Below are 16962 nucleotides of genomic sequence, written 5' to 3' on the forward strand. Positions count from 1 at the left end.
ACTTCCACTATATACATATCCGTTGTCACACCATACCTACCTAAATACGTGAATATATACTATACAAAGAATTCAGCATTAGTTTAATCATTTCTTACTTTTACAAGATTTCTAATAATTAATTTTGTATGAGTTGCTAAGACATATGGTCAATTGGTAATAATATAAATAAGTGATCTTCAAATTTAGTGGTGTTGGGGTAAAGTTTTTGTGTGTTTGACAGATAGATAAATAAGTAGACAGGTCATTATTTAATCTCACGTGATTGAAATATAATAAGCTTGTTAGGGTTACAAAGAGCCCAAAATGGGTAAAATCCAAACAATAGATTCACTGAAAAATTATATTAACGTAATTAAAATTTAAATTTAGTTAATACTTGGTAAATTAAGGGTTTGAGCTTAGGGCATTGGGAGTGGAAAAGACTAACCTTTTGGCTTTAGTGTAAAATACTTAGCGTCTTAATTAATTTCAAATTTATTTTTAGAATTCCGCTATGGAGCAATATAGTATTTGTATAATGTGTACAATAAGTTACTTATTTAGTCCAATATGAATTTAAAATAAAAATTACCCACGAAATAATAAATTTAAAAACTCTTTTTCAGTTATTTCACATCAAATTTCAAATTTTCCAATTTCAAATTTAAAAAAAATCCCGTTAGTTATTTCAAAAAAATAAATCCTCCGATACTCTCTTCTTTTTCAACCGGCAACCACCCCACCTTCATTAATAATCATCTAATTTCACCGTCGCTACTTGGCTTGCCTGATGCCACACACCCTTAATAAAAATAACCATCCACTTAAGGATAAAAATAATCGTCCGCATACCTAATGAATTGAACATCTAACATATTTTAATTATATATAACTAAACTCAATCCAATCAAAATAATCATCTACATAAAAATAAAATAACCATCCGCATACCTATTAAAATGAACATCCTAAATTGACCATTAAAATAAAAGAAGATGAATAAACAGAAGAAACTATTATTGTGGTGAAACATGATTTTGAAGGACTAGTCATGACAAAAGCGGCACTATTGTGAAGCATAGGGCTCAAATCATGAAAGAAGCTAACCATGATCCAAAGAAGAAGAGCATGGTGGTATCATCGGTGAGAAGAGATTTGAAGGAATGGGAGAAAGCGAAGGCGCATCGGAGAAGGTGAGGACGGTGTCGGGAAGAAGACACACACCGACTGCGACGGAGGCGCTGGACGTCTGGGTTGCTGCAGTGCCATTAGTTCGACCCACACAATATGTGCGTCCTCCCTTGGCGGTGGCCTGTGCGGCAACGGCGCCAGTCGGAATAGTATCAACGCGATTTCCGATGGTGGCTGGTGACGGTGGCGTTAGTGTACCAGCGAGACTCCATGAAAAATGCATAGAACGCTGGCAAACCGTATTGAGAGAGAAGTGAGAGAGGAAGGTAGTTTATTTGTTTCCAAAACCGACGGTAATCCTAATATTTAATTTAAATTTCAAATTGAAAACTATTCAAAATTAATTAGTTGTCTATAATCTAAAATTAATTTAATTGCCTATCAAATATTTTAAATTTTAAATTAATCCCATTGTATGCATTGTACAATACCTCTATTGTCTCCTCATACTTTCCCTTATTTTTATTATTCATATTTAATTTATAAAAAGGTAGATTAATAGGTATATCAATCTCGCTATGTTACCAATAGTATTTTTGCCAACTTCTGCCAACTCTTATTTATAACTGTGTTTAATGGAAGTGTAAATGTGTCTAATAAAAATGTCTTTTTATGGCTGTGTTTAATAGAAGTGTCTTTATAGATATATTTTTTGAATGTGTCTCTTCATATATGTATTTAAAATATAATAATTAATTATTGTTGATAATAAGTTAGCAGATAATATGTTGGTACCTATATTTTTCCTAGGTATATTAATATCTATTAAAGCACTAGTAACTTATAACTTGCATTTTCAAGATTTGGGGTTTTATGTGCTTATTTGAAAATCATTAAATCAATAAAAAAATTATATTTTTTAATGAAAAAAAGATTTTTTATTTATTTCCTTTTATTTCCTTTTTTTATTTCAAAAGAAATATTTTTTACATAATAAATAAATAAAAAATAATTTTTTATCTTATTTTATCTAAAAAAATTAATAAATAAATTTTTTTACATAAAATATTTAAATATAAAATTATTTTTATTTTTATAAAAATCTTTTTAAAAATAGTGTCCAAACAAACTCCATCTATTTTAATGTTTGTAAATGGATTATTATGTTACTTAATAATAATTCATGGGATGGAGGTGTCTTTTCTGCATTTCACAGCGTACTTTCTTTTATCTAAACTCTAACCTTTTAAGAAAAAAAAATTAATAACTTGCATTTAAAACTGCAATATGCTGCGATAATTAATAAGATATGATAGATTGGGCCAAAAAGAAATGATAGAATTCAAGTTGCATCATAAACTGCCATTCATATTTCTAATATAATTGTACTTTTCATACGGTTCTTTTTACCTAGATACTTTAACTCTGTGATATAATAAATATAATTAAGTAAACCATACCATATCTTTAAAAGGTAAATTTTAATATGAGCATTGTTTATGGACATTTTTCAAAAGTGAACAGAAAAAGGACACAGTAGCTTGAATTTGATGTACACTAGAACATGAATAATGAACCATGTCGCTTCTAATTATCTCTCAAACTTTCAAGCCATATAATGATTAGCTTATGCTGAAGATACGGAGAATGATTGAAAAATTAAACACAAAAATAATCATTGCTTAACAATATTCTCTGCCACTAAAGTCTAATTTGATTTCTTTAAGCTGAACTGAATAAATCTCTTAAGAAGTTTCATATATGAAAAAAATATAAGTAGAATTTTAAATATTTTTGGAACATAAGTATTTTAATAGTTTTAATGGTTGATTTTAATTATAAAAAATATATATACTACTAGAAATATCTAATAGGAAGATACCATGAACAAGAAATAGTAGTAAATCTTTATAATAATCGTGATAACAATCCGTAACATCTTGCATTTTCGTAGCCAAATTTTAAGAAACTTTTGGATGTTTTTGTTTATCCGTGGCCAACTTGAGATGAACATTTTCAGTTATCATCACAGACTCAATGATCACCGTAGCAAAATCGAACGATGTCCAACTCTCACTTAATTTAATATTTTCTTTCAGTCCTTTTAAAATATTTTTATGCTATTTATATTTTTTTCAAATTTAAACTTTAACCTCAGATAAAAATCAATTATTAAAATTATTGAAACACCATCATTTTGAAAATTTTTTAAAAATATAAATGACAGCAAAAAGTACCTTAATTTCTTTTTTTTTTCTCCTGAAATTACAGCTATTTTTTATTAAATATATGAAAAAAAATGTATTTTCTTCTATATGATTGGATAAATTAAAGTTAACTGGGAACAAATTAAATCAGATGTATGTAGAATGGAACACTTCCAATTAAGAAGAAGACACAAAGTTTCTGGCATATATAGTATTATTAATTTCTCATCAGGTATCCCTCTGCACAATAAAATACAGAGTGGCCTCAATTTCCTAGTAAGTACCATATATTATATCCCTAATATATGGTAATAATTAAGCACCTAAAAGAAAGTAACAAACAAAAAAGAAGCTAGACCCACATGTAAAATTAGAGCATGTTTAGAATTAACAAGAGTGAAAATTATACAAAGCATGAGGAAGGCGATGATTATGGTGGCTATGATGGTTATGGTGACTAGCAGCACCATGATGATTAGATTCTTTCTCGATTCGCCACCGTAGATGAAGGAAGTCGTCGATGGAACACGGTAGCTTGAGTGGACCATCGGTATGATAGCCATAAACCTCATAAGCTTTGTCTAGAAGTCTCTTAAATAGTGGATGGTAAAGGTATGAAATAGGTATGACAAATCTTTGAGGTGTTGAACCTTCTTCACTACTTTCATCTTCTAATCCAACTTGAACCGCAAGCCAACCCTTCTTCACTTTCATCTTCTTATTGTGATCCTCTTGCATGATTAATGGGTGTGTGGTGTTTTGGTGAATGAAGTGAGAGTTGAGAAAGCATAGGAGAGGACCTTAATATATATAGCATAATTTGGATTCAATAGTAGCTAGCTAGGGACACATATATTGGTGAATATAAGATATAGATACAAATTCTTTTATATTTCATATTTAAATTTAAAATATATTATTTGGTTGATTCAATAGTTGGCCGTTGAAAAAGAAAGATATATAATTTTAAGTCTTGTAAACGGGGAAAAAAGCTTACTATTTTCAAATTTATTTGACCATTAGCTTTTTGTATAGTAGTGAACATTTAAATAAAAATTTCGTGTATTAAAATAGATATTTTATTTTTGGTTCAAAATTAAATGGTGGAAACTCACCTGCAGTCGACTGCAGGTGAAGTTGTTTCTGGATCGTTAGACACGTGTTACTGTATGGTTTAAAAAAATCGATTTATTTTATACAAATGGTTTATTTAAAAAAATCGATTTGAATAAATCAAATAACTACTTTTAAAATAATTTAAATTCTTTCTGCGTGTTATTCCTAAATTCCTAACAGATGAATTTGATATGTTCTTTTTCTTCATTCATATTAACCAATTTTTTTTAATTTATCTGAAACTTTTTTTTATTTAATTTTTGTTAAATATATGTATACAAATTGTTTGAAAAAGTAAAATTTAGTATTCTGAAAAAAAGAAACAAAATTCACGATTTTTTTATAGAAATGGCATAAATGATATCATCTGTCTTTTTTTTGTTTTGTAAAAATATGTTCAATTACAAATTTATCGTTAAATTAAATTTTATGGTAATCAATCAATTAACTTTTATTTTACTAATAAACTATTTTCATGCAAATTATTGTTAATTTTTTAATATTATTCTATAAATAAATTATTTTTTTAAGATAATAAGACTATAATTTACTTGTCTAGAAATTATGATTTCACTGTCATACACGTTTTTGTGTTTTTACTTATCAACTAGAATTTATTTTCAATAAAACAAAAGTATCTAATCAAAATATTAATTTGGTCTCCTTAAATAATTGAACATAATATTATTAATTTTGTCTACAACAAAAATTTTTAATAAATTTTTTAAAATAAAATTGATTCAAAAATAGAGAAAAAAAAAGAACAACTAATGAAAATATTTATTTTGACATTGCTATCAAGAATAGGATAGCCATAGAAAAAATTCAACCAAATAAAAAGGACCTAACTCATACAATTAAACTACCATCATATCATCACAATAAACTATAACATCACCAACTAAAGAGACATATAACAAATATGAAAGAGATCATGCCAAAATTTTAACAATGTTCATGCTATCAACTAGTCTACGTTATACCATAATACATTTTTGTCTTCCATCACATGAAATTACCATGAATTATCTTGGCATTTATGATCCTGAACATCAAAATGGTGTGATGACATAAATATGTACGTATTTATTAAATCATTTTCATCATTCACAGAGGAATGAATAAAAACATAAATTAAGAAATACATTTGAAATAATAAATTTGATTAAGAAATATAAATAAAAGGAACATACCTAATTGAAAGTTTCATATTAGTTCTGAAAAAGGGATTGAAAGAGAACGAATTTTACGTGCGAAACGAAGAAGAAGGGAATAAAAGTAACTGCTTGGTCCAATTCAAACTGATTTTTTTTAAATAAACCATTTATATAAAATAAACCGATTTTTTTTAAACCATATAGTAAGACGTATCAGCCATCCAAAAACAACTTCACCTGCAGTCGACTGCAGGTCTGCCAAATTAAATATATGTTTCTTAGCTTTAATTGAAAATCTTCCTGTATTCGTGTAAAAAATTTTCTTTTTGAATTTTAAAACTCAAACCCAAAAGTAATTTGAGTTAATTAAATTAGTATTAGTTTGGATTGGTTCTTTTGAGTTAACAAAAAATTATTTTTTTTTAAATAAAATACTTTTATTCAATTTAAAATTTATTTAGATACGTCTTTTAAAAAAATATCTTTATTAGAAAAATATTTTTTTAGAAGTTAATAATACCTTGTTTAAAAAAAAAGTAAAAACAAAAGACGTTTTTAAATAATAAAAAAAATTATGTACTTTTTAAAAAATCTATCCAAATCTGATTATGGAGGATAAAAGATTTTTTTTAAATAATAAAAAAATTATGTACTTTTTTTTAAAAATCAATCCAAACTTATCCCTAGTAATTTACCTTTTTTTTGTAATTTAGGATATTTTTTAATTTAATTTTAATATATTATTAGTATAAAATAATTTAAAAATAACTATTTTTATTATTGATGGTATAAATGCCTGATGGTTATAAAAAAAACGAATGTGATTAAAATATTTTATACTATTAATATATTAAAATTAAATTTTATTTTTTTAAAAAATAGATATTCGAGTAGAGTAATAATTAATAATAAGATTATTTTGGAGGATAATTTTTTTTTTCTTTTGGATTCTAGAACTCAATAAACTCATCAATATGATTAAGTTGAATTAATCCGTCATCTTATCTTTTTGGTGGTTTATTAGGATCCTTTCATGCACAAGATCACACTCAAACCCTAATTAATTACTTAGAGAGCTTATTAACTAGATTGCACCAATGCCCATCATTATTATTTGACCTATATGCATGCCCAATGTGTATGGAACAATTTTTTCAAAACACATGATTTACATTTTGGTTGATAAAGTAATATTAAGAAATTATATACGAATAAAATAATATATTAATTTGTATGTAGTTTGTACGAATTACGGAATCAAATATAGGGATGGACCAATGTTGATGATATGATATAATGGTGGTGGGTAAGTGGGGTGTGGACAATTACGTGTGGTTGTGTTTTCATTTTGTGGTGTCCCTTTTTAGAGTGGGAGGGTAATATCCAATGAAGAAGCCAACCTTCTAAGGTCAATAAATAAATAAAAAAAATTAAAAAAATACAAATACAAATACAACTCTTGGAGAGAGATGGGGACATAAACACATTCTGAGGTTTTGAACATCAAAACGAATCAATAAAGTTAAATATTTAATCAATAAAATTAAATTAAATATATTAAATAATATATTTATGTATAAAATATATCTTTTAAAAAAATATTTTATTATTTAAAATCGGTCAATTATTAAAAGAAATCAAACTATTTTGATTAATTTATCAAATCTTCTAATTTTTATAGGTTAATTTATAACGTTTTATATTTTAAATCAAACCGATTTAATAATCAATCTGATTGAATCGAATCAATTTGATTCGGTTTTCAAATTTACGATGCAAACACCAACGACATGAATCATGATTGTAATGTAAAAAAAGAAAAAGGTAAACTTTTGAATAAGATAAATATTAAACGACAAAGTTAATTTTAGGGTAAAACGTGCATATAAAGCAAAGTTATACCAAAATTTCACAAATCAGTTAAATCGAAAATTGATAGATGAATCAACCATAAACACATTTTTATATAGTTCGAATTAGGGAAATTCGAATTAAACATTTAGATTTATTCGAATCACACCGATTCGAATTACACAGACGCACACTTACACACGCATACTAAGACATTAATTCGAATTGGATAGCTTCGAACTACTAATATTTTGGTGTCCATAGTAATTCGAAACAGGTGTTTCGAATTACTCATATTTTGTATATAAAAAGAATTCAAATTAACTTCATTCGAATTACAATCAACTTCATTCGAATTACAAGTATTACTATGCATTAGCTATTACTTTTATAGCATCCCTAATATTTTTTAAGTCATTTTTTAAAATTATTTTACATGAAAAAAAATCTTTTTGTAGTATAATTTAAATAAATTTATTAAAAACTATATTTACTCAAATTTCAAATATAATAATACTCTTTTACATAATTAATAATTAAAAAATTAAAAAAATTATTTTATTTCATGCGAAGCCATTTAAAATAAATTGCTTAAAAGATGTTATGAATACTGTAAAAATTTGTAATGTCCCGTGACTTAGGTAAGTAAAAATATATTTTTTAATTTTTAAATTATTATAAACTATGCAGAGTATTTTATTTAAAATTTGGGTACATGCACATATTTACTTAAGTCACTAGGACATTACAAATTTTGATAGTACTTCTAACATCTTTTAATCAATTTTTTAAAATTATTTTGTATAGAATAAAATATTTTTTGTAATATAATTTAAATAAATTTATTAAAAAATTAATAATTTAGAAATAAAACAAAATATATTTTATTCCATGCATTAAAAAAACTAACAAAATATTTAATGACGAGACTTTTTCAAAATATTGATAACCTATCAATTCGAATTCTATACAATACTTTTCAACCCATTCTTGATAGCTCATGAATATTTTGAAAAAGTCTCATAAATAGTTTGTTAGCTCATTTTTTTCTTTTTAAACGGTTTTGTATGGAATAAAATAATTCTTTTAAATTTTTAAATTATTATTGATTATGTAGAATATTTTATTTAAAATTTGAGTACATGAATATTTACATTTAAATTTAATATTTTTTTAATTACTTTGGTCTTTGTTAGTTCAAGCCAACGATAAGCCTATGTGTAATATTATCATGTTCTTGTTATATTTCAGTATTTTATGTGTAATTTTTTTAATTTTTAAATTATTAATTATGTAAAAGAGTATTATTATATTTGAAATTTGAGTAAATATAATTTTTAATAAATTTTTTAATAAATTTATTTAACTTATACCATAAAAAAGATTTTATTCCATGCAAAATAATTTTAAAAAATGATTTAAAAAATATTAGGGATGCTATAAAAATTTGTAATAGCTTATGCATAGTAATACTTGTAATGGAATGAGGTTGGTTCGAACTCCTTTTACAGGCAAAACATGAGTAATTCGAAACACCTTATTTTAAATTACTATGGGCACCAAAACATGAGTAGTTCGAAGCTATCCAATTCGAATTAGTGTCTTAGTAATTAGTGTGATTCGAATTACTGTGCATGTTTAATTCGAATTTCTCTAATTCGAACTACATGAAAATATGCTTTTGGTTGATTCATAAATCGATTTTTAATTTGGCTGATTTGTGAAATTTTGGTATGGCTTTAGCTTATATGCGCGTTTTACCCTTAATTTTAGGGTAAAATGCATATATAAATAATTGGATGTCAATATTACATATATCTAAAAAACAAAAAATGTTACAAAGATCTACTAAGTGAACTTTTTTATGTAATTCGAATGAGACCCATTCGAATTATAAAATTCAATACTAATTCGAAGCAGTACAGTTTGAATTACTAGAGAAATTGTAAATTGAAAGGAGCAATTCGAATTATGCATAGACGAAATGTACTACTAATTCGAATGAGGCTAAATCAAAATATGCATGCATGTGAATATCTCACTAATTCAAATTGCACTAACTCAAATTACACCCAAATTTGAGCACATGGTAATTCAAAACAATGTGCTTCGATTTGCCCATGGTATACTAATTCCAAGTGGGCTAATTCGAATTACCACCAAGGAGCAGCCCAAGGTAATTCGAATCGGTCTCATTTAAATTACCAATGAATACCCTATAAATATAGTTCGAGTTCAGCTCATTCAAACTACAAATTCAAACCCCTTCTCCACTAAATCTTAGAGAAAACACCATTTTGAAACTGCAACGAAGTGTTCAACATTTGAATACTCTGCTGATAGGGGATAATTCAGACCGACTTTATATAGCTGGTGTCATCAATAAAGAGGTTAGTGAGCATATTTTTTTCAAAAATATTTCATGTGTTATTTTTTTTTTTATTATAATGCTGGTCATTATTTAGAGTTATTAAGTTAGATAGAGTTATTGTATTAGTGATTTATTAGTTTATAGAGATTCGACGAAAGAATTTTTAATTTGGGTAGTGATTACAAATAAGTAGAAGAGTTTGAACAGTAAAAATAGTGGGGAGTGCAACTTATTTAAAGTCAATTTTTTGCGTTAACATTAAACTTAGTCATTAAAGTAAATTTTTTTGTTAACATTATACTATTTTTTATTAAACCTAGCTTGATGCTTATATGATGTATTTGAATGAGTAACATTAATTGGTTGCGTACAAGTTGTATTATTTGGATTAAGATATGCATTAGTTGATGATGTTGTATAAATATATTTTGAGTTGAGAGATAACCTGATACATTCTTTATGCAGCTCCATCGATGTATCACGAGCATGCGACGACAGCAGGATATGCGTCTGGACGAGAGGATCGTTCCGTACTTGTAGATGGCCAATTTATACCATCTTGCGAGGCTGAACGAGAGTTGGTTTAGGTTGGATGAGCTGCTGATTAGTGCATTCATGGAGTGATGGCATCCGGAGATGCACATGTTTCATATGTTGTTCGGGGAGTGCACGATTACACTGCAGAACGTGGCATACCAGTTAGGGCTGCCGATCGATGCACATTATGTTAGTGGTTTCCTGATAGATTTTCAGACGTATATCGAGGGTGGTCGCCCAGCTTGGGCGTGGTTCGAGGAGCTGCTGGTTGTATTGCCTCCTGTGAACTGCATCCAAAAGTTTGCAGTGAAATGCCTTTGGTTCTAGGAGACATTCGGAGAGCTTCCTAATGGTGCCAATGAGCCCACTATTAGGAGGTATGCCTGGGCCTATATCATGATGTTGTTAAGGACTCAACTATTTGGTGATAAGTCCGGTACTTGCATTCACATTAGGTGGCTGCCATACGTAGTCAAGCTTAAGGATATGGGTGGGTACGACTGGGGGTTAGCTGCTTTCTAATGGTTATGGTGGTGCATGTGCCCCGTAGTGAACAGACACGTGGTGAAGTTAGCCGGATCTTTACAGCTGCTTCAGTCATGGATCTTCTGGCGGTTTCTTAGATTCAGACTCGCTGGATATGATACGTTCGACTGGCCTTTGGCCTCGAGGTACAATTATATTCAAATGCTTTATTTGTCACAATTATTAGGTTTTAGCTTCATTATATTCTATTTTATTATCATATTCACAATTTTTCTATTCTATTATTTGGTGTTAGCTTCATTTAGTGATAACTTGGGTTTGGTTGCAGGTGTTGAGTTCACAACCCTACAGCGAGCGAGAAGGGACCTCAAGTTGCGAGTTGGAGGCTCAGGATAGATCTCTCTTATAGGCTAGGGATGTAAGTATTTCAACCAATCCTTATAGTTAAAATTTCTCTTAGATTAGTAACACTGTATACTTAATGATGACGTTTCATAACTATTTCTATTCACTATTTCTATGCAGTAGGTGGTAGCCAACCTCCGTTGGGAGCCTCAAGTGCCGCCTTGATACCATTGTGCCGATCTGATATCACCGGAATACCTGGCTACAGAGTCACGTGCTGGCGGAGGTGGGATAGAAAAAACAACCATGACTTAGCATTCTCACCCTCCACGAGTGCAAATGCAATAGGCAGGATGTTGGAGTTCTCATCTTGTACAATCGCAACAAGCAACGTACCCCGTATTTGCCGTACAGGTGGGTCCTGTCGGTACTGACCAACGGCTTGCAATGCCAGAATGCCTCAATACACGGTGGGAATGTCCAAAAAAGTCGGTGAAAATAGGCTTGCGACTGGTCCACCTGCCCACCCACTCGCACAGGACTCGTCCTCAACATTGCGACACTACTAGGCATCGTCATTTGCACACCCAATACCCATCGCAGCAACTCATTGTATGACTCATCCCAATCTCCGTAAATCTGTGCCACGACCTTCTGCTTAGCCAACTAAACCCTCCTATAAGTCGGCCTAAACCCGAAATGTGCCTCTGTCGCACTTAGCAGTACCTTGATACCCACGGTTGCATCAACTCTAACCATCAGTAGTACCTTGATAATCAAGACTCCTGTGATCGCTCGACATCGATGTGGCCAGATAAGTATGAGGTCCATTGTACCGTTTTACCTTCCAAATACCTTTACGCTAGCGGAGACTGATCCTAATCAACCATGTGCACCCGTTGCCAAATTCATTACACTTCCCAAGGTACTTGCGATAATCGGACTCCACCACTTTGTACTGTATCCTGAGTTGGATGCTATAGGTCTTCACGCTTAACACGGTCTCATCTTTGTCTTCAATAGGTTTTCCAGGAACCCCCTCCTGTCTCATGGCATCCAAGTCCAAAGATGAAAAGTGCGGGAGGTACTGCTGAGTCCCTGAGCTGGATGCTGTGCCAGCCCCAGCTGGATTACTCGCTGCTATGTCATCATTGCTATCATCGGAAATGATGTATGGCTCCACATCATTAATGTCATCATCATCCGTCAATGCATCATCTATACCATCAAGTGTCCCTTGCTATAATGAAACCGATGCCGTATCAATAATACCAACTTCTCTGTCACCACTGCAATTAAGATCAGCTGTGAATGATGGGGAGGCAACCATCATTGCCTGAGGTGCAATCACAGGCACGGTTAAAGATGCACCAACAGGCCTCAAATTAGAACAGGCTACCGTTGCTGGAGTTTGGATATTCTGGTTTGAACCACCTGAGTTAGAGACCACATCCACAAGCTTTGTCAATAGCTCAGGTGTCTTGACCTCGGGAAACTGCCGACGACAATGGAACAGAACCTCCAAATCCTCGTCACTTCCTATGACAAACAAATCGTATTTCACATCATCTCGCAGAACTGAAATCAGAATGTGATATAATAACTTCTCAACCCATTTCACGCCTTCCAACCCCAGTTTTTGGATTATAGAATTCAAGAACATAGGGAAGCTCGTTGTAGGTTTCAGAAAAATACTGAAGGGATCCTTGTCATTAAACTTAATACCAAAACGTGTTTTTTTCTTAATCGACCTTCTATAGTGAACCAACACTAAAAAACTCTCCTCACTAGCCATTGTGCTTCACTCTCATGAGAGGAATTCATGTTCACATCATATTTACATACGTTGGGGCCTAAGTAATTCGAATTTACCTAATTCGAATTACATGTTCTTTGTAATTTGAATTAGCCAGGTTTGAATTATATATGTAAATTGAAACATGTTATTTTGAATTACTAGAGACATTTTTGCATGCATAAATCGAATCAATGTGATTCGAATTACCCTAAAATTCTATGCATTCATAATTTGAATTAGACCAATTCAATTTATGTGGATCACTTGTAATTCGAATTTGACTGATTCGAATTACTCTTGGATTGTGTAATTCAAATCAGGCTCTATCGATTTATATAAAAATGTGCTTCTGGTAGATCTTTGTAACGTTTTTTATTTTGGTAGATATGTGTAATATTTGCCTCCACTTGGTTTATATATGTATTTTGCCCTTAATTTTATTCGTGTGCTGTAACTATGAGAAATAATTATGAAGATGCAAGGTACTTGATCACGAACTATAAAAGAAATTTTGGTGCGCTAACTTTCATTGGATTTATCGGCGGGTAAATACGACAGTAATCTTGTTTAGTGAAATGTTATATTTTGGACACACGAAAAATATAATCCGATGGTAATTGTGTCCTTAATCAAAGCACGAACCGTCGTCTCTCCCATTTATAATTTCTCCCTTCTCTCTCTTCATCACCACCATCTCTCTCATCATCGCCTCCACTTCTGTTCTCTGCCCCCTCACGTCGCTGCTGCTATCGCCGCTCTACCGTTCTTGGCGAGCCAAAACCTCCGTCGCTGGCCGCACTCAACGCTTCACATGGATTTGGGGAAGCAGAACCTCCACTGCGAGCCACCACCTCCTCCACCGCTCCACTGCCCTCCCCACCGAGGTACACTCTGGCGGGCCACCTCCACCTCTAACATTACTCCACTTTTTTTGCTCTGAGGTTAGTTTTGGGATTTTGTCAATTTTTCTATTAATCTTCTATGTTTTAAAGTCATTAGGATTTAATTAGATTTTAATTTTTCGTTAGTAATTTGATTTAGTTAAACCATTTTTTGTTGTTACGTTGATTTAGAGTAAAATTAAAATTTTTTATTAGAATTTCTCTTGGTTCATAGGTAATTAAGCATGCTATTGTGATTCTTGGATTTGTAATTTGAATTTGTTTATAATTCATTGACTGATATTTTATTGAACACTGTAATATAATGTTGAATTTTGTGACTTGATGTTGAAAGAATACTTGTGAGTGCTATTTTGTGTTGCTTATGGTTTTTCACGTCAAGTGTTCAATGTTATGAATTTTCTGCGTTAGTGTTGTTATAACATAGAATGACTTATATACTTTGGCGTAATAATACCAGCGAGGTTTATCTCATCCAATTTCTTCCGAGAATAAATCCGATAGTAATTTAGATATTTGTTATGCTTTGAGTTTGGATTATTTTAAAACTTTTAGGCTTAGAGGGTCTTAGTTATTTTTCTCTTCTGCTTATTTTTTGGGATCTTTGACTCCCGTTGTCCATAAAAACAAATATCATTTTAAAAATAATACTTAATAGAAGTTTTAATTTTAAATTAATTCATTTATTGTACAGATCAAAAGTGATACTTAAAATTGATCCCATTGGAATTTCTCTTAATTACAACTAAAAAGACTAAAAATAATGGTATTGTGAATTAAGTAAGACAATAAATATCTATAAATTATATCAAAGATAATTATACTTAAGCATGATTATTCATAATGTGAATATTGAAGAGTATTTACAAATCTGATTAATTAATATTATTAATATTAATAAAACGGTTACTAACTGTTTAATATCATTTGACTGAAGGGACATAATTTTTTAAGAATTGTGTATGTTTAAAATAGTGTCTATTGACTAAAGGGATACACCTTTTTAAGAATTGTGTATGTTCAAGATATTGTATCTATTGGCAATAGAAAAGATACAATCATTTGTGTACGTAACTAATTATAATTGCTTCGTGCAATATGTATAAATAAGTCCTTGTCCACTATTTCAGAAATACAAGTTCTAAGTGTACATTTTACTCAACTATTAAGAGATTTTCTTTATTCAGGAGTGTTGAGAATTTTTTACTATTGCTAATTAAGAAATTCTTAGGTTTTATTGTATCCTTGGAGAGTATTGTCATCAACCCTATAGCAATTAAGTGTGGGAACAAATATCTCTCTAAAGAAAGTGATCTAATCGTACCTTAAAACCAAAATACAATTAAAGTTTTATCATCTTTCCATCTTCATATACCCAACAAATATTTGTAGATGGATACGTAACTCAATAATATTAGATTGGATAAACTTTAATACTATATTAATTAGATTTAAAATTAAGTAGATCCGATGCAAGAGCATATATCTTTACGTTTGTGTCGTTAATCAAAGTAGTCTAGTTTAGCATATATTATTATATTGTGTTATGAGTTAGTCCCACATTGTCTAAGTCATAAAGGTTCTCCCTACTAGTATAATATACATATGTACCCCTTTTGTTTACAAAGTTGAGTTGATTGAGTTATAAATAAACTGTGTGTTTATTTTTCTCTAGGCTATTTGAGAGTAAGAGGTGCATCATTGGCTTAGTCAATCAAGGTAGATTCTAGGCTATTTTTATCATAGTGAAATTTTTATCCTCGTCAAGATTGGTGACTCAAACGACGTCTCAGTGTTAGTTTGATAGCAGAGCAAGGTCGGTCATTGCCTTGTTCCAGTGAAACTTTTTATTTCGTTTGTGGGTACGGGTCTTTAGTGCGGTGCTCTCGCTATTGGTATGAGTCATCGTCAGTGCAGATTATCTGCTGCGAAATTCTGGGTAATATCGTTCTTTTCATTTCTTTTAGTGCCTTTACCGTTGGTGATTTATTTTAGTGTATTCCCATCATTATCATCATTGGTGCATTCCCATTATCATTGTGCATCATCATCATAACATCGGCACCCAAGCATCAACCACATTGCATAATAGTAAAAGATGACTCCAAAGCGTAGAACTACTCAAGAGATTGAAATAGAAGAGTTATGCCATCAAGTTAAGGAGTTGTAAGAGCAACTTGTAAAATATGAAGCTGCTCAAAATAATCATGGCAACCAGAGTAATGGCAATTCTTCTAGTGAAAAGGATAATGCAAATCCATTTTTTTATTCTTCTTTGTCTGAAGATTTGTCCACACAAAGAGCACGACACAACACGACTCACAAAGCTAGAGACTTAGGAATAAAAATTGATATTCCTGAGTTTGAAGGGAGACTCCAACCTGATGATTTCATCGACTGACTTTACACAGTGTTCGAGTTAAAAGACATTCCGAACAACAAGCGCATGAAGCTTGTAGCAATCAAATTGAAGAAGCATGCGACAATATGGTGGGAGAACCTCAAGCGTCAATGAGAAAAAGAAGGAAGAAGAAAGATCAAGACATGGGATAAAATACGTCGTGAGCTCAAGCGAAGTTCCTTTCTGAACATTATAGGCAAGATATACACCTTTATCAAATTTTACAATTTAAGGCAAAAGGCATATCTGTAGAAGAACATATAATGGACTTCGAAGAGTTACTTATGAAGTGTGACATTCAAGATCCTGAAAAATAAACAATAATTGTTCGTTATCTTGGAGGACTGAACACAAAAATTTCTGATATTGTTTAGCTGCAACCATATTGGACCTTGGATGATGTCATTAGGCTGTCATTAAATATTGAAAAGCAAAGAATACAAATGAGTAACACTCAGTCGTCGAAGGACAAAGAAGTCATCCTTGATATTCAACAAGAAATAAAGACAAGATCTTTTAAAAGCAACAAGGAGCGTGAATCATCCGATAAGAAATGCTTCAAATGTCAAAGTTTGGGCATATTGTTGATGATTATCCAAACAGAAAGGTTATCACTCTTGATGAGGAAAAGGTTAATGAAGAATCAATTCAAGAGCAAGAGAATGGAGGTGGGGTTGC

At 30.7% G+C, this 16962-nt stretch overlaps 2 protein-coding genes across 2 annotated transcripts; both read right to left on the reverse strand.

Annotated features, from left to right (window-relative positions):
* Nucleotides 1-3507: 3507 nt before the first annotated feature.
* On the reverse strand, nt 3508-4118 carry LOC107463222 (auxin-induced protein 6B). Its single transcript, XM_016081980.3, has one exon. It carries the CDS (start codon nt 4056-4058, stop codon nt 3708-3710), a length of 351 nt encoding a protein of 116 aa, XP_015937466.1. The 5' UTR covers nt 4059-4118; the 3' UTR covers nt 3508-3707.
* A 7927-nt stretch (nt 4119-12045) lies between these two features.
* On the reverse strand, nt 12046-12978 carry LOC107463168 (uncharacterized). The gene is made up of 2 exons (XM_016081912.1): nt 12520-12978; nt 12046-12423 (listed from the first exon to the last, which is right to left on the reverse strand). The coding sequence occupies exons 1-2, from the start codon at nt 12976-12978 to the stop codon at nt 12046-12048; spliced, it is 837 nt and encodes a 278-aa protein (XP_015937398.1).
* Nucleotides 12979-16962: the final 3984 nt, after the last annotated feature.

Source organism: Arachis duranensis, chromosome 8 (genome assembly GCF_000817695.3).
Source record: "Arachis duranensis cultivar V14167 chromosome 8, aradu.V14167.gnm2.J7QH, whole genome shotgun sequence".
Lineage (NCBI taxonomy): Eukaryota > Viridiplantae > Streptophyta > Magnoliopsida > Fabales > Fabaceae > Arachis > Arachis duranensis.